The sequence below is a fragment of the Anomaloglossus baeobatrachus genome, chromosome 8 (assembly GCF_048569485.1).
Source record: "Anomaloglossus baeobatrachus isolate aAnoBae1 chromosome 8, aAnoBae1.hap1, whole genome shotgun sequence".
Classification (NCBI taxonomy): domain Eukaryota; kingdom Metazoa; phylum Chordata; class Amphibia; order Anura; family Aromobatidae; genus Anomaloglossus; species Anomaloglossus baeobatrachus.
The window spans coordinates 46,424,988-46,449,595 of NC_134360.1; the positions used below are offsets into that span (position 1 = coordinate 46,424,988).

A 24,608-nucleotide genomic window follows, 5' to 3' on the forward strand; every position below is an offset into this window, starting at 1 on the left:
AGGGGGGTCTTCAGGTTCCTCTTGAAGCTTTTCACTGTAGGTGAGAGTCTGATTTGCTGGGGTAGAGCATTCCAGAGTATGGGGGAGGCACGGGAGAAATCTTGTATGTGATTGTGGGAAGAGGAGATAAGAGAGGAGTAGAGAAGGAGATCTTGTGAGGATCTGAGGGTGCGTGCAGGTAGGTACCGGGAGACTAGGTCACAGGTGTAAGGAGGAGACAGGTTGTGGATAGCTTTGTATGTCATGGTTAATGTTGTGAACAATGGGAAGCCAGTGAAGCGATTGGCAGAGAGGAGAGGTTGGGGAATAGCGAGGGGAGAGTGGATTAAGCGGGCAGCAGAGTTCAGGATAGCTTGGAGGGGTACAAGAGTGTTGGAAGGGAGGCCAGAGAGCAGGAGGTTGCAGTAGTCGAGGCGGGAGATGATGAGGGCATGTACTAATGTTTTTGCAGATTCTTGGTTAAGGAAAGCACGGATCCGGGACATATTTTTGAGTTGTAATCGGCATGAGTTGAAGAGGGCTTGGATGTGTGGCTTGAAGGATAGAGCAGAGTCTAGGATTACTCCAAGGCAACGAGCTTGTGAGACTGGGGAGAGCGAGCAACCATCAAGTTTGATGGAAAGGCTTCTTGGAGGAGATGAGTGAGGAGGAGGAAAGACAATGAATTCTGTTTTGTCCATGTTAAGCTTTAGGAATCGCGCAGAGAAGAAGGATGAAATAGCAGACACACATTGTGGGATTCTGGTTAGTAGGGAGGTGATGTCAGGTCCAGAGAGGTAGATCTGCGTGTCATCGGCATAGAGATAATGCTGAAAGCTGTGGGACTCTGAGCTGTCCCAGGCCGAAGGTGTAGATGGAGAACGGCAGGGGTCCAAGAACTGAACCTTGGGGGACACCAACGGATAGATGGTGGGATGACGAAGTGGTGTGAGAATGGGAGATGCTGAAAGTTCGGTCGGTTAGGTATGAAGAGATCCAAGATAGGGCCAAGTCTGTGATGCCCAGAGACGAGAGAATTTGTAGTAGAAGGGAGTGGTCTACTGTGTCGAAGGCAGAGGACAGGTCCAGGAGGAGGAGGACAGAGTAGTGTCGCTTGGCTTTTGCGGTTAGTAGGTCGTTAGTGACTTTGGTTAGGGCAGTTTCAGTGGAATGATGTGGTCAGAAGCCAGATTGTCGCTGGTCAAAGAGGGAGCAGAAGGAGAGGTATGGGGACAATTCAAGATGGACATGCTGTTCCAGTAGTTTTGAGGCATAGAGGAGAAGGGATATGGGGCGGTAGCTAGACACAGAGGATGGGTCAAGAGAGGGCTTTTTAAGGATGGGTGTGATCGAAGCATGTTTAAAGCATGAAGGGAATACATCAGCTGATAGTGATAGGTTGAAGAGATGGGTTAGGGCTGGGATGAGGACTGCGGTGATGTTGGGGATGAGGTGCGATGGGAGCGGGTCAAGTGCACAGGTGGTTAGATGTGATCTTGAGAGTAGAGTGGGAAGATCATCTTCTGTCATGGGGTAGAAGCTGGGTTTGGAGGAAGAACTTTGAGTAGCTATGATGAGGATCTGTGGGGATTGTGGGCCAAAGCTTGCTCTGATGTTGTCAATCTGCTTGAAGAAAGAAGCAAAGTCTTCAGATGAGATGAGAGGAGAGGGAGGTGGTGCCGGGGGACGGAGGAGAGAGTTGAAAGTGTTGAATAGCTGTTTAGGGTTGTGGGATAGAGAGGATATGAGGGATGAGAAGTAGGTTTGTTTTGCAGCAGTGAGTGCAGACTTGAAAGTGGTGAGGGACTCTTTAGAATGCTGAATATAAGAGCCCACTGGTGGTGGCTGCAGCTTATAATCTGGTGACTGGTTCCCTTTAAATGACAGAAATAGGAGTGATCTCACCCATTTAGATGATACTACTGTCCGTCACAGCAGATTTTTTTGACAGGCGGAGTAATATGAGGCTTCAAGATCCAGAAACAAGTCTATCTTGTCCTAATACCCATTGACTCCTGCCCTTACAAGGACGGTCCACAGCTGAATCTGATCACTGTCTCTTACACTGCCCCATATGCCTCCCGACGCATTTCGTCACTTAATAGGACTCATCAGGGGTGAAAGGCATACGTCCTGCAGCAGTCTGGTGTGTGTGCAGGTGTAACACCAGGAATAGCCATGTTATGAAGGACCTATGTCTTTCTAAACATGGCGGGTCCTGATTTGCGTGGCCGCGAGATTCCTCCGCAGGAGACCATGCCCATGATCAGGGTCCGGGGAGCTGCAGTCTCTTGCTTCTTTTCTCTCAACGGAGAATGTTTGTGACTCTGCAGCAAATAATTGACATGCTGTGGCTTGGAAAGCCGCTCCGCAGGTCAGTTTGATCAGTCGCTGTGGGCCACACGCGCACAGTGGGCATGGAATTTCTATAAATCCCATCCACTGTGCTTGTACTGTACAGCATTTTGGACGCAGAGAAAACACTACATCTAAAACGCTGTGATTCCTGATTGTGGGCACGGGCCCTTATTATTATGCAATGAGAGAATGAGGCTACCAGGGCATGCTGGGAGTTGTAGTTTCACCACAAGTTACTTTAGAGTATTGATGCCCTTCTTTTTTTGAGTTTTAGGAAGAGGCTGGAGGAGAAGGCTCAGCTGTACGAGAAGATGACCATGGGGGATTTTCCTGGTAAGTGCGCGGGGTCTTCTTTCTGTATCACAACCTCATTGCTAAAATATCCTGTGATAACAGGCTATAACTGGGAGTGACACCATATTAAAAGGATCAAGCATGGACCCTGCCTCTCCATAGGATTGATGGTGCACTGCATTGAATGATGTGCTGAGGGGGGCTCTTGTTTCACTAAACTCCTGCGTTGAGAGGGGACAGAGGGCTCCGGAGTCCGGTTTTAGTGGCCACTGTGGCCTCCAGCTATCAGACATTTCTCATCTATCCAGTGGTGATTTGTGGGAAAACTCCTGAAAGGAGCTGAGTGGACTTGGCTCCTTTGGGTGAAGGTAATGCGCAGGCGAAGCCCCTCGGCCACACTTCTGTATGGGGACTTGTAATGATGTGTGGCGCCCATCCCAGTAAATAAGCAATCATGGTGCGCATTGTTGCTGATCTGGGAAAATGGCAGATGACTGGTAGGGTCTGGAAAGGGGTTGAAAGAATAAAAATAGTCCTCTCTGCTCTTCCGTCCACAGCCACAGCTCCTTTTCCTCCATATTCCCTCTGCACCGAGGCTTCTGGTGCCGTATACACCACTGACTACAAGACGTGCGTCACCTAAGGGCGGCTTTGCACGTTGCAACATCGCACGTGCGATGTCGGTGGGGTCAAATCGAAAGTGACGCACATCCGGCGTCACTTTCGACATCGTGTGTAAATCCTAGATGATACGATTTAACGAGCGCAAAAGCGTCGTTATCGCATCATCGGTGCAGGCTCCGACTTTTTCATAATTACGCTGCCGCGACAGGTACGATGTTGTTCCTCGTTCCTGCAGCAGCACACATCGCTGTGTATGAAGCCGCAGGAGCGAGGAACATCTCCTTACCTGCTGCCGGAGGCTATACGGAAGGAAGAAGGTGGGCGGGATATTTACATCCTGCTCATCTCCGCCCCTCCGCCGCTATTGGCCGCCTGCCGTGTGACGTCGCTATGACGCTGCACGACCCGCCCCCTTAGGAAGGAGGCGGGTCGCCGGCCAGAGCGACGGTCGCAGGGCAGGTGAGTGCGTGTGAAGCTGGCGTAGCGATAATTTTCGCTACGCCAGCTATCACAAGATATCATACCTGCGACGGGGGCGGGGACTATCGTGTGCGACATCGCAGCATCGGCTTACGATGTCGCAACGTGCAAAGCCCGCCTAAGTCCTAGATGGAGCTTCATACTACGAAACTGATGGTGTCGGAGGTGTATTCAGCCCTGGAAGCCTCGGTGCAGAGAAAAGATGGAGGAATATGACGTCATGTGCTGAAGAGGAGTGCGGTGATGGTGGTGGGACATGGGACAGGTGAGCAGAGGAGGAAAGACCAGAATGCCCTTTGGATCCAGTAACCTATAGACCTAGATATGTGGTTTGGAGTCACTGGGTGCTCTTAAAATTTTGAGCTTCCAGCTGTGGTTTTACGTCAGGGCCCGGATGACGCCTCTCAGCCTGGACCCCTGGAGAATAGCGGCATTGTGCCAGTGTGCGCGTCGCTGCGTCATCCACGGTCTCGGCGGGGCCTTCTCGACGCCTCTCAGTGACGACGGTGCTCAGGTTCGTTTCTGGAAGCTGCCGCTGTGATTGCAGCTGCTCCTTTCATGTCGGAGACGAGACCCTCTTATGCGGCGCTCTTCAGATGCTCCATTTCTTTTTTTAAGTTCCTCTTGTGCCGTTTTGAAGAGCAGCATCAAAGCCCCGACATCGGAGGCCATTATTACTGGAGGAGACGCAGGTCTCCTTCCTGCTGCTGACACAATCTTTTCCGTCCTCACAGACGAGGAGACCGAGGAGCTCTACCTGGTCGACTTTGCACAGAAGATTATAGACAAGCAGAAAGAAATACAGGACATCTGTCAGAGGCAAAGGAAGAAAGCAGAGATGGCGGCGGAGGAGGAGCGGACCCCCGACCTCCCCATTCCTGCTCCGCAGAACCCTGGAGAAGAGTGGTTAGTATAAGAGCAGTAATGATTTTCTTACTTAATTTGCAGCCCTTTGTAAAGTTTAATCATTTTAATAAGTAGTTTTGAAACCTTCGACATACTTTCAATTTCTCACCATTTTCAATTTTCTGCTTGCTGTCAGTGAGTGCGAACATTCGTGATTACATTCCAAGGCTGAAAATGGAGCAAACCCCAACACTTCTCACATCTGAGTGTTTGGTGCCATTTTATCCATTTAGGTTAGGTACACATTTCCGTTATTTTGCATCAGTCACATGCGTTGCTTGACGTTTGTGACTGATGCGTTGGACAACGGATGACAAGAAGAATTCATTGTCGGACTTCGTTGTAAAAGAGAGCGATCAGCTGATCGTTCAGCCGCCGAGAATGTGTGCGGGGGTTGGGGGCGGAGTGCAGGGTGGGTGGAGCCGAGTGGGGCGATGGCGCTGAGGAAGTCAGTGCCGGTGACTGCATGGCTTGGGACGTGTGAGTGTGTGAGTCTACATGCGGAGTGCGGGAGGGGGCGAGGCCGAGCGGGGAAGTGTCAGGCTCCCTACACATGTAGCAAGGGTAAATATTGGGTAACTAAGCAAAGCACTTTGCTTGGTTACCCGATATTTACCTTGGTTACGTGTGCAGGGAGCCAGAGAGATCATGCGCTGCTCAAAAAGCGGATTGCGCTGCTCAAAAAGCGTTACAGGCTGCGTTCCTTCCGCCCGCCGGTCAGTCATTCCACGACTGATCAGTCGGGCGGAGGATGCAACGCAGCATCATCAGTCACAATCCGCCGCTCATACAAGTCTATGGGAACAACGGAATCCGCCAAACGGATTCCGTTGTTTACCAGAGCCGCGGATTGTGACTGATAGAAATTGACGGAAATGTGAACCTAGCCTTATATGTATTGAACAAGTCACCAATTTTCAAAGTAAATATATTTCTAAAGGTTCTATTGACATGAATTTGTAACCAGATGTCTGTAACAACCCATCCAGTCCACAGAGACAAAAAAATCAAACCATAGATGTCTATACATTTAGTGATATGTAATGTTAAGAAATGACAGGGAAAAAGTATTGAACACGTGAAGAAAGAGAGGTTCAAAAAGCCATGGAAAGTCCTGACACCAGCTGACATCTATCAGTAATTAGAAATCCTGCCACTTAGTGAAAAATATCAGTTTGTTTTGCTGATGGCCTATAAAAAGGTGTCTCATTACCAAGGTGCCACACAAGAAACTTCTCATGATGGGTAAAACCAGTGAGCTGTCTCAAGACATTCCCAACCTTATTGTTGCAAAACATAGTGATGGTATTGGTCACAGAAGAATTTCTAAACTACTGAAGGTTCCAGTGAGCACTGTTGGGGACATAATCCAGAAGTGGAAAGAATATAATTTCACCATAACCCGGCCACAACCAGGTGCTCCCCGCAAGATTTCAGCCAGAGGAGTGAAAAGAATCATCAGAAGAGTTGTCCAAGAGCAAAGAACAGCCTGTGGAGATCTACAGAAAGACCTGCAATCAGAAGGCACTATTGTTTCAAAGAAAACAATAAGTAATGCACTCCCCTTCCGTGGCCTGTATGCACGCTCACCACACAAGACTCCATTGCTGAACAAAAAGCATCTTCATGTGGATTTGACGTTTGCTGAGCAATACTAAGCCAAGTCTGTGAAATACTGGGAGATTATAGTCTGGTCAGATGAGAACAAAATCAAACTCTTTAGATGCCATTATACACACCAGGTTTGGAGGCCAAAAGGCAAAGCACCCCAAAAACACCAACAGTGAAGTGTGGAGGTGGGAACATCATGGTGTGGGGCTATTTTTCAGCATACGGCACTGGCAAACGTCATATAACTGAAGGAAGGATGAATGGACAAATGTATGTGTGTGTGTGTGTATATATATATATATATATATATATTGGACTACAGATACATTGTACCACATGAGGACAGGAAAGACATTTGTGCCACTGATCTGTTGGCTTAAAAGGGACTGTCTATGCCACATACAATTGGCGCACACTCTCGAGTATTAGGTCTGTACAGGTTTTCTGCTGCTGGATGAGAGAAGTGTTACCATTCACTGACTGCAAGCAGATATTTTGGAAATGAGAAGCATGTTTAGAAGTTGTAGAACTTTTCCTTATACAAAGATACTTTCATGCCTTTGATTACAATTAACTGGGTGTATGCGCCGGTCACAAATGACTGGACGTAAGAAATGGATGAATGGCTTATGCTCTGCTTTCCAGAGCTTCTATAGAAGTTAATGGGAGCCGAGCCAATCACTGTGATTAAGTGCACTTTATGGTATTGGTGATGACCGTTGTAAGTCACACTTCACTTACCCCCAGTGATCGACACTGTCGCCCTATGCAGGGAACATGGAGCATTATATGGCAGTGATTGACATGCACTCCGGTGCTCCGTAGTGACATTTCTGCGTCATTATATGGCATAGTCTATAAAATGTGCTAATAAAGAGATTGGAGCTTTATATCACTTTGTCTCCTTGCAGGGTGGATTATGTGGACTCGCTGGGCCGCTCAAGACGCTGCATGAAGAAAGATTTACCCGATCTTGAGAAAATGGATAAAGATCTGCATGGAAAAAAGTGAGTGCTCTGGATGAAGAAAGTTCCTTGAGAAGGTTAAATATTTTTTTGAGTTATCTGAGGAGCGTTTGTGGTTTTAGAAAGTGTTACTTCGCTGGCATTGCTGCTTTGGGTCTCCCCACTGTTCCCCAGACCGAGTAAGATTGACAGTCATCTTGTGCTTTTTCCATCTAATAGTTATGCCAACAGTTGTTGCCTTCTCACCAAGCTGCTTGCCAATTGTCCTGTAGCATGAACCAGCCTTGTAGAGCTCTACAATTTTCTCCCTGGTGTCCTTACACATCTCTTTGGTCTTGGTCTTGGCCATGGTGGAGAGGTTGGAGTGTATGGATAGGTGTCTTTTATATAGGTAACTGGTTCAAACGGGGGCAATTAATACAGGTAATGAGTGCAGAGTAGGAGCTTCTTAAAGAAGAAATAACAGGTCTATGAGAGCCAAGATTCTTGCTGGTTGGCCAGTGATCAAATGCTTATTTTATGCAATAAAATGCAAATTATTTAAAAATCATACAATGTGATTTACTGAATTTTTATTTTTTTTTTATATTCCGATTGTCACAGATAAAAATTACAGACCTCTTCATTCTTTGTAGATGGAAAAACTTGCAAAATTGGCAGCGTATCAAATACTTAGGCCGATTTCACACATCCGGCTTTTCGCCGGTTTGCCGGATCCGGCGCTCTCCCGTACAGACAATACAGTACAGTGACAGCGCTGTAACTTCCGGGTCACATGCGCCGGTCACATGACAGCATGTGACCGGCGCTTGTTGCGCTGTCACTGTACTGTAGTCACTGTATGGGAGAGCGCCGGATCCAGCAAACCGGCGAAAAGCCGGATGTGTGAAATTGGCCTTAATTTCCACACTGTATGTGACAGCCTTGCAGCGTTGTTGGTTCTCCTCCTCACATCTGATCTAGGGGTTTGGGATATATTTGGGGTAGCAGGAATGGCAGCGCTTGTTCTTCCTAATAAGATTATGGACTCTGCTTGTGGATTTCGTTTTCTTTCCACCCTTCAGATATTATTTTTTACATTTCTCTCTCCTTAGACCGGTCACACAGGAGAATACATTGCTGTCTGAAGACATGAGGAGGGAGATGCAGCGACAGCAGTGGGAGCAGGAGGAAGAAGAAGCCATGAAGAGGCCAATGGGACCAATGCATTATGAAGACATAAGAGACAGTGGTACGTCGCCCTTGGTGCTTCTCATCTATGGGGGACTTGTTGGAATTTTTGAAGTCTTCTTCCAATAATACATACCGTATTTTCTGGTTTGTAAGATGCACTTTACCCCCCCCCCCCCCAAAAAAAAACTGGGGGGAAAATGGGGGTGAGTCTTACAAACCGCATATGGCTTACGGGGGGGGGGGCAATGGTAGTGCAGGGCTGGTGATACTGCGGGCTCGTGGGGTATCGCGGCGGCAAGCACCATTGATCTGCCGGAGGGATGCTTTGAATCTTCCACAGTTGACAACATAGACTTCAACAAAATGGCCGCAGAGGCGGCGCGTGCGGAAATAGGACTCCATGGCCGTTTTCTTGAAGTTCATCCAGTCGATCTGCGCACGCGCCGCCTCCGCAGCCAGTTTCTTGAAGTCGATCTTGTCAACTGTTGGAGTTTCAAGGCAGCCCGCCAGCAGATCATTGGTCCTTGCCGCCGTGACACCCCACAAGCCCGCAGCAGTATCACCAACCCTACGCACACTGACCCTCTTGAGCCGCAACACCCCTCCTCCGTGCCCGCAGCATCGCCGACCCTCCTGAGCCATGGCACCCCCTCCTCCGTGCCCGCAGCATCGCCGAACCTCCTGAGCCATGGCACCCCCTCCTCCGTGCCAGCAGCATCGCCGAACCTCCTGAGCCATGGCACCCCCTCCTCCGTGCCCGCAGCATCGCCGACCCTCCTGAGCCATGGCACCCCCTCCTCCGTGCCCGCAGCATCGCCGACCCTCCTGAGCCATGGCACCCCCTCCTTCGTGCCCGCAGCATCGCCGACCCTCCTGAGCCATGGCACCCCCTCCTCCGTGCCCGCAGCATCGCCGACCCTCCTGAGCCATGGCACCCCCTCCTCCGTGCCCGCAGCATCGCCGACCCTCCTGAGCCATGGCACCCCCTCCTCCGTGCCCGCAGCATCGCCGACCCTCCTGAGCCATGGCACCCCCTCCTCCGTGCCTGCAGCATCGCCGACCCTCCTGAGCCATGGCACCCCCTCCTCCATGCCCGCAGCATTGCCTGCTCTGCCTCCTGGGACCTTCCTGAGCCGCTCCACCGCTGCCCCCTGGTGAGCTAATATGAGAGGCACTATGATTATAAGACGGACCCTCATTTTTAACAGTAAAAAATATTTTTTTTCCTATTTTCCTCCTTTAAATTTTGGGTGCGTCTTACAATCCAGTGCGTCTTATAAAACAAAAAATACGGTAATATATTGTCAGTAGTAGACTTCAATAGTCCAACCGGACCGCAGCGATATAAGAGGCAGGACGCAATGACCATCAGGCGCTCACGTATGTTGTTGTTTGCCGTCTATGATTGCAGAGGCCAGGCAGCTCGGTGTCGGGTATTTTTCCTTTGCACGGGATGAGCAAACTCGTCGGAAGCAGATGGACACCCTGAATATGCTGCGAGATCAGGTGAGCGGTGGAGTGCGGTAATATATGACTGCAATGCATTAAACTATGGCTGCCGATTTAGTTCATATTTCCCAGTATTGCAGATTATAGAACCAATCGTGACGTCTAATTTAGAAAATATTTGTACATTTTATCATTTTGCTTTTTACTTATTTACAGCAGGGTATATGTCCATATTAAATTTTATCTTGTTTTTTTTTCATTTCATGAAATGCCAATCCAGACACATTTGTTTTTAGCACTTTACTGTGTACTATTCCTCTATTATTCCTTCTGGAAACATATCTGAATACTTATCCATTGTGATCAGCTGTACAATATGACACCATGCAATCAGGGCTGTCAGTGCCAGATACCGCCCCCAACCGAGATCATCCAAATGACAATTTATCAAAAAATTACCAGGAGGATTAACAGAGGAACACAGTGGTATAGTGCCAAACGATGCTCCAGGATTAGTATTCAATATCGGGAGAAAGTGTTTGCTAGGTGCCAGTAGAGCAGACCGGTCTTCTTTAACCCCTTCACTCATAATATTCCTACAGTGATTACTTACAGAACTTTTTTTTTTTTTCTCCTAGACCGAAGATCAAAGAGTGAAGCGAGAAAGATTGAAAGCCAAACGTAAGGCCATGCTGGACTCACGGCTCGCCAAACTACGACAGAGGAAGACGAAGCAAATGAAAGGGGAGGGAACCGACCCGGAGGCGGCAGCGGGTGAGTAGAGAAGACGCCGGCCGGGTGACCTCGACTGCGCTCTATTGCAGCCAACCTACAAAATGTTCTGCTGTTTTCTGATTCTTCATTTCCTTACTATTTTCAAGATCTTTGCTTGCTGTCGGTGAACGAAAAATTGTTTTCATTCAGCCTGTATTGTAAGGGTATGTGCTCGGGATCAGGACATGGCGGGTCCTGACCAGGGCCACGAGTCTCCTCCGCAGGAGACTACAGCTTTTCGTACCCATTATCCGACCTCGGGCAGTTGCGGTCTTACACTGTGTTCTCCATACGGAGAATGCTTGAGTCTCTGCAGCAAAGAATTGATATGTGGCGGTTTGGGAAACCGCACCGGTGGTCACTTTTCGCTGCGGGAAAAACACGCACAGTGGGCATGGGATTTCTAGAAATCCCATCCACTGTGCTTGTACTGTACAATGCAGCGTTTTGGATGCAGCAAAAAAATGCTGCATCCAAAACGCTGTGAACTCTGATCGTGTGCACATACCTTTACAGTATATCAGAGCTCTCGGATAGCGCAGCTTTGGCCATTGGACATTATCTGGGAGATCTGAAGGTGCGGTCAGTGTGTGACCCTCTTCTGCAGGGCTGCCCCCATCCTCACGCTGCAGATGTTTTTGCATGCAGTGGTCAATGTTTGGCTGATTTTGAAGGCAATACCCAGAAAACTGCATGCAGGATATTCCCCATTCACTGCTGCAGCGGAGGTATAGTTTTAGGCTATGTGCCCATGGGACAATGTACCCGCGGATTTTGCCGCAGAAAACCTGCGGATTTATCTGGATTTTCTAGATAAACCCGCAGGTTTTAAAAAGTACAGACACTCCCCATGTTATCCTATGGGACATGGGGAGTGCTGTGTCCATGCTGCGGTATGTGCGGCTGCGGAATATTCTGCGGATGTCGCGCAACCGCACGTAACTGCATGTCAATTATTCCTACGGAAAAAATATGTGGAATTCCCGCTCCTCCACTATGGAGATAGAGGCCGGGACTTCCGCAGGTAAGTCGCATGAATGTCCGCAGGCTTACCGCAGATATTTCGCTGGAATCCCGCAGCTATGGATAGCTTTGGATTCCGGGGAGCTGCTGCAGGAAACCTGCGGACATATCCGCGGGTACATTGTCCCGTGGGCACATAGCCTTAAGGCCCTGTCACACACCGAGATAAATCTGTGGCAGATCTGTGGCAGATCTGTGGCAGATCTGTGGCAGATCTGTGGCAGATCTGTGGCAGATCTGTGGTTGCAGTGAAATTGTGGACAATCAGTGCCAGGTTTGTGGCTGTGTACAAATGGAACAATATGTCCATGATTTCACTGCAACCACAGATCTGCCAAAGATTTATCTCTGTGTGTGACGGGGCCTTTAGACTGAGTTCAGATTTTTGCAGAAAAATTTGCTTTGGAAATTGACAGTGATTTTTATTTTATGTTCCCCTATGGAGAATGAAATGATAAATCTGCAGCAGGACTCTTATCTGCCTTGGAGGCTTTGATGCAGGATTTCAGTTTGGATCTTGGAGGAGTTGTCTCCAGATCTTATCTCCCTGTCTCTTGGCTTCATTGCTGCCAAGGCCAGTCCACTCCTGATGATTGACGGCTCACACCAGTGACATGGTTATACTGCTAGTCCAAACTGTTTGCTCTTTGATGCTGCCGACAGAGACGGCTTTGCAACCTCTGAAGCTTGTCAGGTCCAGCTTTGGAGCAGCACTTACAAACTCTGTAGCAATGAGCTTGTAATCTCTGTGGCTGCGCCATTTTATTTCTTTTTCTGTTTTCTAATTCTGCATGGATTCCCAGCACTGATTCTGATTTGTGTAATGATAGGCGAAGAGGAGGAAGACGAAGTGATTGGACCAGAGCCGGCGGCTCCAGTGGAGCAGAAGAAAGTGGAGGTTGTTGTCCAGGAGCGGAAGGATACCAGACCTGGAGCCCCGCACATCAGAGAATGGGACAGAGGCAAACGTAAGACCCCCCTGTACATCACTGTGACCGCAGCGACCATGTGATCCTTTCTCCACTGTAACCTTTGGTCCTTTATTACAGAGTTCACATTTGGACGATGGTCGAAAGTCCAGGATGACCTCAGAAATGAGCGAGACCCTGATTTCGCTCCTCCATCCTTCTATGCTGCAGATCAGAGGAAAACTGAGAACTTTCAGAGCAGTAGGTGGAAGCAGGGTGGTCCTTCTCATAAAGTGACAGGTGGATACGGTGATCAGTCCCAGGAGGAGCCGGGCCCCTACCAGCAGCGGCCCCTGGATGAGAAGAGCTTGGACGACATGCTGTCGCACTATAGAAAGGTGACCTGATAGGTGGGCGAGCCGGACGTCGCCTGCGTACAGGCACGGGGACATACAATAAATTATTTACACTAAACAGACTTCCACTTACACTCAGATGGACGTACCGTACGCTGTGCGAGGGCAGCACTCACTTCCACTTTAGGAGGTGAGTAGCGCCATTTACATTGGAGGTGCGTGTACAATCCAGTTTTTATTCACCAGTCCTAATTATCTGTTTTTGCAATGATGGGGGCCTCGCCAACTTAGAACCATGCAAATAAAACTTCCAACATGTCAAACGTTTTACAAAAGTGCATGTTCACTTTAAGACTGGGGTAACATCTGCATTCAACTGGGACCACTGGTTAAACTGGCTTGGAGAAATGTGGGGGAATGAGGAGATTTATTTAGCCTTTTATACTTTCTGGGAGGAACCTGCTCATCCTAAGCCTCCTGGTTCAGGTGCAAATTACCAATACTGTAAAATTACTAATGTTCATCCTTGTAAAGGGAACCTGTCACCAGATTTGGCGACTATAAGCTGCAGCCACCACCAGTGGGCTCTTAAATACAGCATTTTAATATGCTGTATATAGGAGCCCAGGCCACTGTGTATAAGGTAAAGAATTCTTTATTTTACTCACCTAGAGGGTGGGGTTGTCCGGTCCGCTGGGCGATCGCCGCTCTCTGGTCCGCTGGGCGATCGCCGCTCTCTGGTCCGCTGGGCGATCGCCGCTCTCTGGTCCGCTGGGCGATCGCCGCTCTCTGGTCCGCTGGGCGATCGCCGCTCTCTGGTCCGCTGGGCGATCGCCGCTCTCTGGTCCGCTGGGCGATCGCCGCTCTCTGGTCCGCTGGGCGATCGCCGCTCTCTGGTCCGCTGGGCGATCGCCGCTCTCTGGTCCGCTGGGCGATCGCCGCTCTCTGGTCCGCTGGGCGATCGCCGCTCTCTGGTCCGCTGGGCGATCGCCGCTCTCTGGTCCGCTGGGCGATCGCCGCTCTCTGGTCCGCTGGGCGATCGCCGCTCTCTGTTCCGCTGGGCGATCGCCGCTCTCTGGTCCGCTGGGCGATGGCCGCTCTCTGTTCCGCTGGGCGATGGCCGCTCTCTGTTCCGCTGGGCGATGGCCGCTCTCTGTTCCGCTGAGCGATGGCCGCTCTCTGTTCCGCTGGGCGATGGCCGCTCTCTGTTCCGCTGGGCGATGGCCGCTCTCGGGTCCGCTGGGCGATGGCCGCTCTCGGGTCCGCTGGGCGATGGCCGCTCTCGGGTCCGCTGGGCGATGGCCGCTCTCGGGTCCGCTGGGCGATGGCCGCTCTCGGGTCCGCTGGGCGATGGCCGCTCTCGGGTCCGCTGGGCGATGGCCGCTCTCGGGTCCGCTGGGCGATGGCCGCTCTCGGGTCCGCTGGGCGATGGCCGCTCTCGGGTCCGCTGGGCGATGGCCGCTCTCGGGTCCGCTGGGCGATGGCCGCTCTCGGGTCCGCTGGGCGATGGCCGCTCTCGGGTCCGCTGGGCGATGGCCGCTCTCGGGTCCGCTGGGCGATGGCCGCTCTCGGGTCCGCTGGGCGATGGCCGCTCTCGGGTCCGCTGGGCGATGGCCGCTCTCGGGTCCGCTGGGCGATGGCCGCTCTCGGGTCCGCTGGGCGATGGCCGCTCTCGGGTCCGCTGGGCGATGGCCGCTCTCGGGTCCGCTGGGCGATGGCCGCTCTCGGGTCCGCTGGGCGATGGCCGCTCTCGGGTCCGCTGGGCGATGGCCGCTCTCGGGTCCGCTGGGCGATGGCCGCTCTCGGGTCCGCTGGGCGATGGCCGCTCTCGGGTCCGCTGGGCGATGGCCGCTCTCGGGTCCGCTGGGCGATGGCCGCTCTCGGGTCCGCTGGGCGATGGCCGCTTTCGGGTCCGCTGGGCGATGGCCGCTTTCGGGTCCGCTGGGCGATGGCCGCTTTCGGGTCCGCTGGGCGATGGCCGCTTTCGGGTCCGCTGGGCGATGGCCGCTTTCGGGTCCGCTGGGCGATGGCCGCTTTCGGGTCCGCTGGGCGATGGCCGCTTTCGGGTCCGCTGGGCGATGGCCGCTTTCGGGTCCGCTGGGCGATGGCCGCTTTCGGGTCCGCTGGGCGATGGCCGCTTTCGGGTCCGCTGGGCGATGGCCGCTTTCGGGTCCGCTGGGCGATGGCCGCTTTCGGGTCCGCTGGGCGATGGCCGCTTTCGGGTCCGCTGGGCGATGGCCGCTTTCGGGTCCGCTGGGCGATGGCCGCTTTCGGGTCCGCTGGGCGATGGCCGCTTTCGGGTCCGCTGGGCGATGGCCGCTTTCGGGTCCGCTGGGCGATGGCCGCTTTCGGGTCCGCTGGGCGATGGCCGCTTTCGGGTCCGCTGGGCGATGGCCGCTTTCGGGTCCGCTGGGCGATGGCCGCTTTCGGGTCCGCTGGGCGATGGCCGCTTTCGGGTCCGCTGGGCGATGGCCGCTTTCGGGTCCGCTGGGCGATGGCCGCTTTCGGGTCCGCTGGGCGATGGCCGCTTTCGGGTCCGCTGGGCGATGGCCGCTTTCGGGTCCGCTGGGCGATGGCCGCTTTCGGGTCCGCTGGGCGATGGCCGCTTTCGGGTCCGCTGGGCGATGGCCGCTTTCGGGTCCGCTGGGCGATGGCCGCTTTCGGGTCCGCTGGGCGATGGCCGCTTTCGGGTCCGCTGGGCGATGGCCGCTTTCGGGTCCGCTGGGCGATGGCCGCTTTCGGGTCCGCTGGGCGATGGCCGCTTTCGGGTCCGCTGGGCGATGGCCGCTTTCGGGTCCGCTGGGCGATGGCCGCTTTCGGGTCCGCTGGGCGATGGCCGCTTTCGGGTCCGCTGGGCGATGGCCGCTTTCGGGTCCGCTGGGCGATGGCCGCTTTCGGGTCCGCTGGGCGATGGCCGCTTTCGGGTCCGCTGGGCGATGGCCGCTTTCGGGTCCGCTGGGCGATGGCCGCTTTCGGGTCCGCTGGGCGATCGCCGCTCTTGGGTCCGCTGGGCGTCCTCCTTCTATGCTGTCCAGTGTGGATGACACAATCTATGTCTTCCACACTGACTGGCACTGTGATCTGACCTGCTGAGAGCAGATCAACGTATTCTAGTGCGCATGCGCAGGTGGTCTTTAACCTTTCCTTGCACCTGCGCATTAAAGTACCTGGGCAGATCAAAGTGCACCTGCACAGGACCAAAATTCCCGCCTGTGTGGATGACGTGGGACACGTCATCCATGTTGGGCGGGATAGAAGGACGGAGATTGCAGCGGAGAAGAGGCGCCGGACCGGAGAGCAGCGACACCCATCGGACTGGACCACCCCCTAGGGGGACTTTTGTAAAGGTGTTTTTTTACATTCTACAAAGCGGCCTGGGCTCTTATATACAGTATTCTGGAGTATTCTGGAGAGCTCACTGGTGGTGCCCGCAGCTTAGATTCCTCAAATCTGGTGACAGGTTCCCTTTAAGAGGGGGCTGGTGCACATTTATGCCATTAGGCCATTAGTCTTGGAAACCCGGGGGCAGCCGGTAACATAGTGGTGTCACTGGGAGACTTGGTAGTGCTCACTAATGACATGGCCCCGAGATGACGACTTTCTGTAATAATTTGCCGCCGTTGCATTTTATAGGAAACATTAAACATTAATTGCCTCTAAATACCAAGTAATTAGGATGTTGGCGCCTCCATTGTCCCCCGGAGCTTTCGCCCACCGTCTCCTGAACCTGCGCCGTGCGCTGCCCCCGTCTGCCTGGCCTTTCCACCGAGACCTTTCCAAGTCTTCCCAGAGGCTCCATTACCCTTTTCCCAGTGATGAACGTGCAGATCCGTCGCTGCGCTCGGCGTCATTCCTGCTTTTATCCAAATGTTTATACAGTCGGTGCAGTTTTACCTTCGCTGAAGCCCATCAATCAGGATGTGATATTACCCTGAAGAGTTGTCATGGGGCAGGCAGCGGCGGTGCAGGGGGTCATTAGCCAATTCCTCAGTCTGTGCCGCATCATCTGCTGCTGATCGAACAGGTACCATAGTGCGAGAATGAAGCCCACCGAGATACACTGTAGTAATGAAGGTGGGTTCTGCTGTACTGGACGTTCTCGGGGGTCCTACACAACGATTTCCTCATTGAGAAGGAACGGGAGACCAACATAAAGCCTGAATAGGAAGCTTCACCGCCGGTGCCACGTGCTGCTCTTTACACACCTCTTATTGTCTGCAGAAGGGAAAGTGGGACCCCCAAAGCCTACCATAGTGGGCCCGAGAGCATCAATAGCTATGGCAGCAATGGTGACCCCAAAGGAGGCATGTCCCCTTTACAAATACAGCTATAGGGACACCATAATAGCTATGAGGGTGCCATAATACACCGAGCTCTGACAGATGTAATAGCGCTGTTAGTGTTGCCACTATATTAGTGATTTATACAACCAGCCCCAGTGCTCTCATAAGGGAGCCCCCCACAGCGTCATCAGAATGGGGCCGGACCAGGCACAGTGCCATCATAATGGGGCCGGATCAGGCACAGTGCCATCATAATGGAGCCCCCCACAGTGCCATCATAATGGGGCCGAACCATGCACAGTGCCATCATAAGGGAGTCCCCCACAGTGCCATCATAATGGAGCCGAACCAGGCACAGTGCCATCATAATGGGGCCGGACCAGGCACAGCGCCATCATAATGGAGCCGGACCAGGCACAGTGCCATCATAATGGGGCCGGACCAGGCACCGTGCCATCATAATGGGGCCGGACCAGGCACAGTGCCATCATAATGGGGCCGGACCAGGCACAGTGCCATCATAATGGGGCCGGACCAGGCACCGTGCCATCATAATGGAGCCGAACCAGGCACAGTGCCATCATAATGGGGCCGGACCAGGCACAGCGCCATCATAATGGAGCCGGACCAGGCACAGTGGCATCATAATGGGGCCGGACCAGGCACCGTGCCATCATAATGGGGCCGGACCAGGCACAGCGCCATCATAATGGGGCCGGACCAGGCACAGCGCCATCATAATGGGGCCGGACCAGGCACAGTGCCATCATAATGGGGCCGGACCAGGCACAGCGCCATCATAATGGGGCCGGACCAGGCACAGTGCCATCATAATGGAGCCCCCCACAGTGCCATCATAATGGGGCCGAACCAGGCACAGTGCCATCATAAGGGAGTCCCCCACAGTGCCATCATAATGGAGCCGAACCAGGCACAGTGCCATCATAATGGGGCCGGACCAGGCACAGCGCCATCATAATGGAGCCGGACCAGGCACAGTGCCATCATAATGGGGCCGGACCAGGCACCGTGCCATCATAATGGGGCCGGACCAGGCACCGTGCCATCATAATGGGGCCGGACCAGGCACCGTGCCATCATAATGGGGCCGGACCAGGCACAGCGCCATCATAATGGGGCCGGACCAGGCACAGCGCCATCATAATGGAGCCGGACCAGGCACAGCGCCATCATAATGGGGCCGGACCAGGCACAGCGCCATCATAATGGGGCCGGACCAGGCACAGCGCCATCATAATGGGGCCGGACCAGGCACAGTGCCATCATAATGGGGCCGGACCAGGCACCGTGCCATCATAATGGGGCCGGACCAGGCACAGTGCCATCATAATGGGGCCGGACCAGGCACAGTGCCATCATAATGGGGCCGGACCAGGCACCGTGCCATCATAATGGAGCCGGACCAGGCACAGTGCCATCATAATGGGGCCGGACCAGGCACCGTGCCATCATAATGGGGCCGGACCAGGCACAGTGCCATCATAATGGGGCCGGACCAGGCACAGTGCCATCATAATGGGACCGGACCAGGCACAGTGCCATCATAATGGGGCCGGACCAGGCACAGTGCCATAATAATGGAGCCGGATCAGGCACAGTGCCATAATAATGGAGCCGGATCAGGCACAGTGCCATCATAATGGGACCGGACCAGGCACAGTGCCATCATAATGGGGCCGGATCAGGCACAGTGCCATCATAATGGGGCCGGATCAGGCACAGTGCCATCATAATGGAGCCGGACCAAGCACAGAGCCATCATAATGGAGCCGGATCAGGCACACTGCCATCATAATGGGTCCGGACCAGGCACAGTGCCATCATAATGGAGCCGGATCAGGCACAGTGCCATCATAATGGAGCCGGATCAGGCACAGTGCCATCATAATGGAGCCGGATCAGGCACAGTGCCATCATAATGGAGCCGGATCAGGCACAGTGCCATCATAATGGAGCCGGATGAGGCACAGTGCCATCATAATGGAGCCGGATCAGGCACAGTGCCATCATAATGGAGCCGGATCAGGCACAGCGCTATCATAATGGGGCCGGATCAGGCACAGTGCCATCATAATGGAGCCGGATCAGGCACAGCGCTATCATAATGGGGCCGGACCAGGCACAGTGCCACCATACTGGAGCCGGATCAGGCACAGTGCCATCATACTGGGCGTAAGAGAGACACAAGGGGAAGAGCAATTTTTTTAGCGGGCGAATGAAAAAGAACAAAGCAATGGAGAGAGTTAACTTTTATCGTTCACCCCATAATAATTCCATGTGAAATGTTTCATTTTAAACTTCGTTCTTCTAAAAATAAAGTTTATATTTAATTTGATGAGCAGCAATTAGAAATCTTAAAGAAGCTGAGCCTTTAATAGTGCAAGATCTTGCATCCGCCACCAGGGGGCGCCAGAGCTCCATCCTGATCGTTATCTGCGACCATAACTTTTGATAGAAATATTCAGATATGAAATACCAGGTGGCTGTAAATGGGGAACCCTCCATATTACCCCCATATTTTGCGGTGAGTACCACCATGGTACTGTCTTATTTTCTGCTTTTTATTACTTATACCTGTTGTGCCCTTTATATCTGGATCTGACCCCGGATCCGGCCATGTCTCGTGCTCTTCTTCAATTTCCTGTTTTTTGGGGGGGGGGTTTCTCGCCCCTTATAGTTATTTATGATACAACAAGAGATAAAGGAAGGAAGCCTTTTGGGGTTAAACGTCCACCATCTGGGTCTGCCGTACAGCCGAGCCGATCCCCAGCTCCCTATGGACAATGCAGGAGAACAATACAAAATAACAGGATAAATTCATTAATTTGTGTTCTCCCAACATCCGGAATTTTGCAAAAAAAAAAAAAATTTCAACACATGGATAGGAATTTGCATAGAGGACCGGAATGAGCCCCCCTGGTGTACAGCGGCCCATGTACATTGCAGCAGGGGTGCGCAGCCTTTCTTGGTTAAGGGGTCTCAATTTCTGGGGATGCAGGAAATCTTTGAGGGACAGTGTATGCTAGAAACTAGGGGGGGATGGCTCTTCTAGGATGTCCGCGTATCTCCTTGCCTATTCTGCTGATATTTGGGACTCCCATAGATGGCCTCGCAGGACACTGACCCTCCTTGCTCCTGATCTGATCACATGGCGTCCGTATGTGGCCTCCAGACTACCGGCTGTACCCCCTTCGGTCTCCGTCCCATAACAACGTATTTCTGTCCTCAGGCGATGAGTGGCACTACTGAAACACAAACTACATGTCATGCGGTGTTCTGCTCTATACGCACCAAGTGTCATGGCGTCTTCTGACCCTGTTCACACTTCAGAGTCTGACACGCCACCTGGTGATTTTGAGTTACTCAGTCAGAGCCCTGCATCGACAAGTTTTTTACTCGCTGATGATCGGTCTGGCAGGAGTTAATTTCTTCTGGCCTGTGAACTGCTGCTAGGGTCACAGGTTACTGGAGACCTATCACAGCCGCCCTATAAAAGATGTTGGAACCTGTTCTTCCATGCCGATTATAGCTCTAGCTTTGCTCCAGCGATACTGGTCATTGTGTGTTGTGATCCAGCTGTTGGTGAATGTGGAGTGCTATTTGGTGCGCAGTGGAAATATCCTCGTTGTTTATTTCCTCCCTGTACTGTTTTCTCCCTGCACGCGTATTATCATTTGAGTCTGTGCTTTTGTTTTCCCCTCTGTTTGTTTTTGTGGGGTTCATCACTCCTGTCCCGGCCCTTCCCGGGGGTATTAGACCAGTGCTGATCAGGAGTTAGGGCTACGCTGGCGGTCCAGACCTCTTCACCATCAGAAGTACCTCTGCAATAAGGAACAGCTTAGGGTCCCCAGCCGGAGGGCCAGTTTAGGCGCCCCCATTCCAAGTTATTGTGTCACAACCCGTGATACTATAGCAGCGTTGTAAAAGTTCGTAAAACTTTTCCAACTTTTTCATAAACTTTTTGTTTTTCAATTTCTCATTATTTTCAAGATCTGTTAGATGAGAAATTCTTATTTACATGCACAGACTGAAAAACTGAGCTTATTTATAAATATTTATTCACATATATGGCGCCATATACATCAGCATCACTGTCCCCATTGGGGCTCACAATCTGAATTCCCTATCAGTATGTCTTTCGAGTTTCTGGGTATCATATGACCATAAAGAGGCCATTGTTATCGCTCCTGCGCCTGATTTGACAAGAACAGTTCCAATATTGTAATGACTCACCCGACACCCCAGTGATGGTTATAGGTATAGGGGGGCCGACTGGTCCGGACCTGGGCAAGTTTGGAGGATTCGCTGACACATTGATGCGAGAGTGCAGAAACCGGATTGGCTGCTCCTCTCCCCAGAATCTACAGGGTTAAATAACTCCACACCTCGGAGCTGGAGGAGACTCCTGTAAACACTTAATGAATATTAATCTGTATGGTATTCTCCGCAACATCGTTAATCACCAACATCTAATCTTCAAAGTGGATTCTGCTCAGTGCACTAATTAATACTCTCTAATTATAGAGACGCTGGGGTTTTTTTAAAACATTTTTAAGAGTGGAATTGATTGTTCCTGGCAATAAGGGAACAAAGATGGAACAAGCCGGGGTGTCAGGAGCCGAGTATATGGATGAGAACGCCAATAATTGTGCACGGTGCTGCCGCGTGCAGGGTAAGAAGGGAACAGGTCACTATAGAGGGGCGAGAAGACCGTGCCTAATGGTAAATGCCGAGCAATACAACTCTGTCATCCAAAAACTAGAGTCTGAATGTGGAGAAGCTGGAGAAGACCACTAATATCTGCTGTTACCAGCAACCTGCGTGTCCTAGTGACTGCACCAGCAGAATAGTGAGTGCAGCTCTGGAGTATAATACAGGATGTAACTCAGGATCAGTACAGGATCAGTAATGTAATGTATGTACACAGTGACTGCACCAGCAGAATAGTGAGTGCAGCTCTGGAGTATAATACAGGATGTAACTCAGGATCAGTACAGGATAAGTAATGTAATGTATGTACAAAGTTACTCCACCAGCATAATAGGGAGTGCAGCTCTGGAGAATAATACAAGATGTAACTCAGGATCAGTACAGGATAAGTAATGTAATGTATGTACACAGTGACTGCACCAGCAGAATAGTGAGTGCAGCTCTGGAGAATAATACAAGATGTAACTCAGGATCAGTACAGGATAAGTAATGTAATGTAATGTAATGTATGTACAAAGTGACTCCACCAGCAGAATAGTGAGTGCAGCTCTGGAGAATAATACAAGATGTAACTCAGGATTAAGTAATGAGTCATTATAATATATGGAGGAATATGGGGGGTGCGTTATACTATAAGGATTACTATGGGGTACATTATTATATATGAATGACTATGGGGCATTAAACTATATGGATGACTGTGGGGTGCAAGGATGTAACTCAAGATATGTAGTATAATAAATGTACACAGTGACTGCACCAGCAGAATAGTGAGTTCAGCTCTGGAGTATAAGACTGTGTAAGGACTCCGGCACACTAACTATTACCCAAGGAGAGACAGAGGAAAAAAGGAGGAAACGTAGAGTTGATGTCAAAATCCTTTTCTTTTTATTTTGTAGTGAGAAAAACGTGCAAATTGTGCTGTACAAAGTCCGCCAGATTACAACGTTTCGGCCGATTTGGCCTTCTTCAGGTCGGACAGGCTTAAGGATAACAGGACACAGAGTAGGTAGGTGTGTGCAGGACACTGTAGTTCAACCAGATGTTGGATTACTGCCTACGTCAAGATATATGGGATAACCAATTTCGGGTTGCACTATGGGTGGAAGGTGATACTGTCATAGAAAACGCATCAAATCCAATTATGGTAAATAAGCGACAGTGTGATGATTCAGAGTCATACACAGGGAGTCTGGATTACACCAGAACCGATACCGGTTCTGTATATGGATAAACCTGTAGGTGACAGGACGTGCGGTTTACCTCCACAACCACACAGGCACACGCTAACTGGACTCCTACCATTGTATCCCAGGGACCCTCATCCAGACCAAAATCATTGGAGTCTTAGTAGGGTAGCTACCTGGACCAACACCTAACTGCCTCATCACCCTCCATTTTTCCGACCATACTGTGGCTCCTTACTCCTGGCCTTTACACATCATCTCAGGCAGTACCACATCCCAAAGGCAATCCTAGACCCTCGACTACGCCAGAGGTTTATCCATATACAGAAGATCATTGAGGTATCGGTTCTGGTGTAATCCAGACTCCCTGTGTATGACTCTGAATCATCACACTGTCGCTTATTTACCATAATTGGATTTGATGCGTTTTCTATGACAGTATCACCTTCCACCCATAGTGCAACCCGAAATTGGTTATCCCATACATCTTAACGTACGCAGTAATCCAACATCTGGTTGAACTACAGTGTCCTGCACACACCTACCTACTCTGTGTCCTGTTATCCTTAAGCCTGTCCGACCTGAAGAAGGCCAAATTGGCCGAAACGTTGTAATCTGGCGGACTTTGTACAGCACAATTTGCACGTTTTTCTCACTACAAAATAAAAAGAAAAGGATTTTGACATCAACTCTACGTTTCCTCCTTTTTTCCTCTGTCTCTCCTTGGGTAATAGTTAGTGTGCCGGAGTCCTTACACAGTCTTATCCATTTTTTTTCTCCTGAGCACCTACGGGAGGTGATGTGAGGTCTTCTCTTTTTATTACTGGAGTATAATACAGGATGTAACTCAGGATAAGTACAGGAAAAGTAATGTATGTACACAGTGACTGCACCAGCAGAATAGTGAGTGCAGCTCTGGAGTATAATACAGGATGTAACTCAGGATCAGTACAGGATAAGTAATGTAATGTATGTGCACAGTGACTGCACCAGCAGAATAGTGAGTGCAGCTCTGGAGTATAATACAGGATGTAACTCAGGATCAGTACAGGATAAGTAATGTAATGTATGTACACAGTGACTGCACCAGCAGAATAGTGAGTACAGCTCTGGAGTATAATACAAGATGTAACTCAGGATCAGTACAGGATTAGTAATGTATGTATACAGTGACTGCACCAGCAGAATAGTGAGTGCAGCTCTGGAGGATAATACAGGATGTAACTCAGGATTAAGTAATGAGTCATAATATATGGAGGACTATGGGGAGGTGCATTATACCATATGGAGGACTATGGGGAGGTGCATTATACTATATGGAGGACTATGGGGTGCAAGGATGTAACTCAGGATCAGTACAGGATAAGTAATGTATGTACACAGTGACTGCACCAGCAGAATAGTGAGTGGAGCTCTGGAGGATAATGCAGGATGTTACTCAGGATTACGTAATGAGTAATTATAATACATGGAGGAATATGGGGGGGGGGTGTTTATAGTATATGGA

At 51.1% G+C, this 24,608-nt stretch overlaps 1 protein-coding gene across 1 annotated transcript; it reads left to right on the plus strand.

Moving 5' to 3' along the window:
• The first annotated feature begins 2,349 nt into the window (after positions 1-2,349).
• CCDC174 (coiled-coil domain containing 174) lies at positions 2,350-13,223 on the plus strand. Its single transcript, XM_075321564.1, has 8 exons — positions 2,350-2,670; positions 4,470-4,641; positions 7,164-7,259; positions 8,312-8,448; positions 9,802-9,896; positions 10,478-10,613; positions 12,467-12,604; positions 12,686-13,223. The coding sequence occupies exons 1-8, from the start codon at positions 2,649-2,651 to the stop codon at positions 12,949-12,951; spliced, it is 1,062 nt and encodes a 353-aa protein (XP_075177679.1). The 5' UTR covers positions 2,350-2,648; the 3' UTR covers positions 12,952-13,223.
• Positions 13,224-24,608: the final 11,385 nt, after the last annotated feature.

Excerpts from the sequence above, each read along its gene's own strand:
- CCDC174 (XM_075321564.1), top strand. The coding sequence starts at position 2,649 with ATGACCATGGGGGATTTTCCTG. Across the intron at positions 2,671-4,469 it reads GACCATGGGGGATTTTCCTG|ACGAGGAGACCGAGGAGCTC; the intron begins GTAAGTGCGCGG and ends CCGTCCTCACAG. Across the intron at positions 10,614-12,466 it reads CGACCCGGAGGCGGCAGCGG|GCGAAGAGGAGGAAGACGAA; the intron begins GTGAGTAGAGAA and ends GTGTAATGATAG.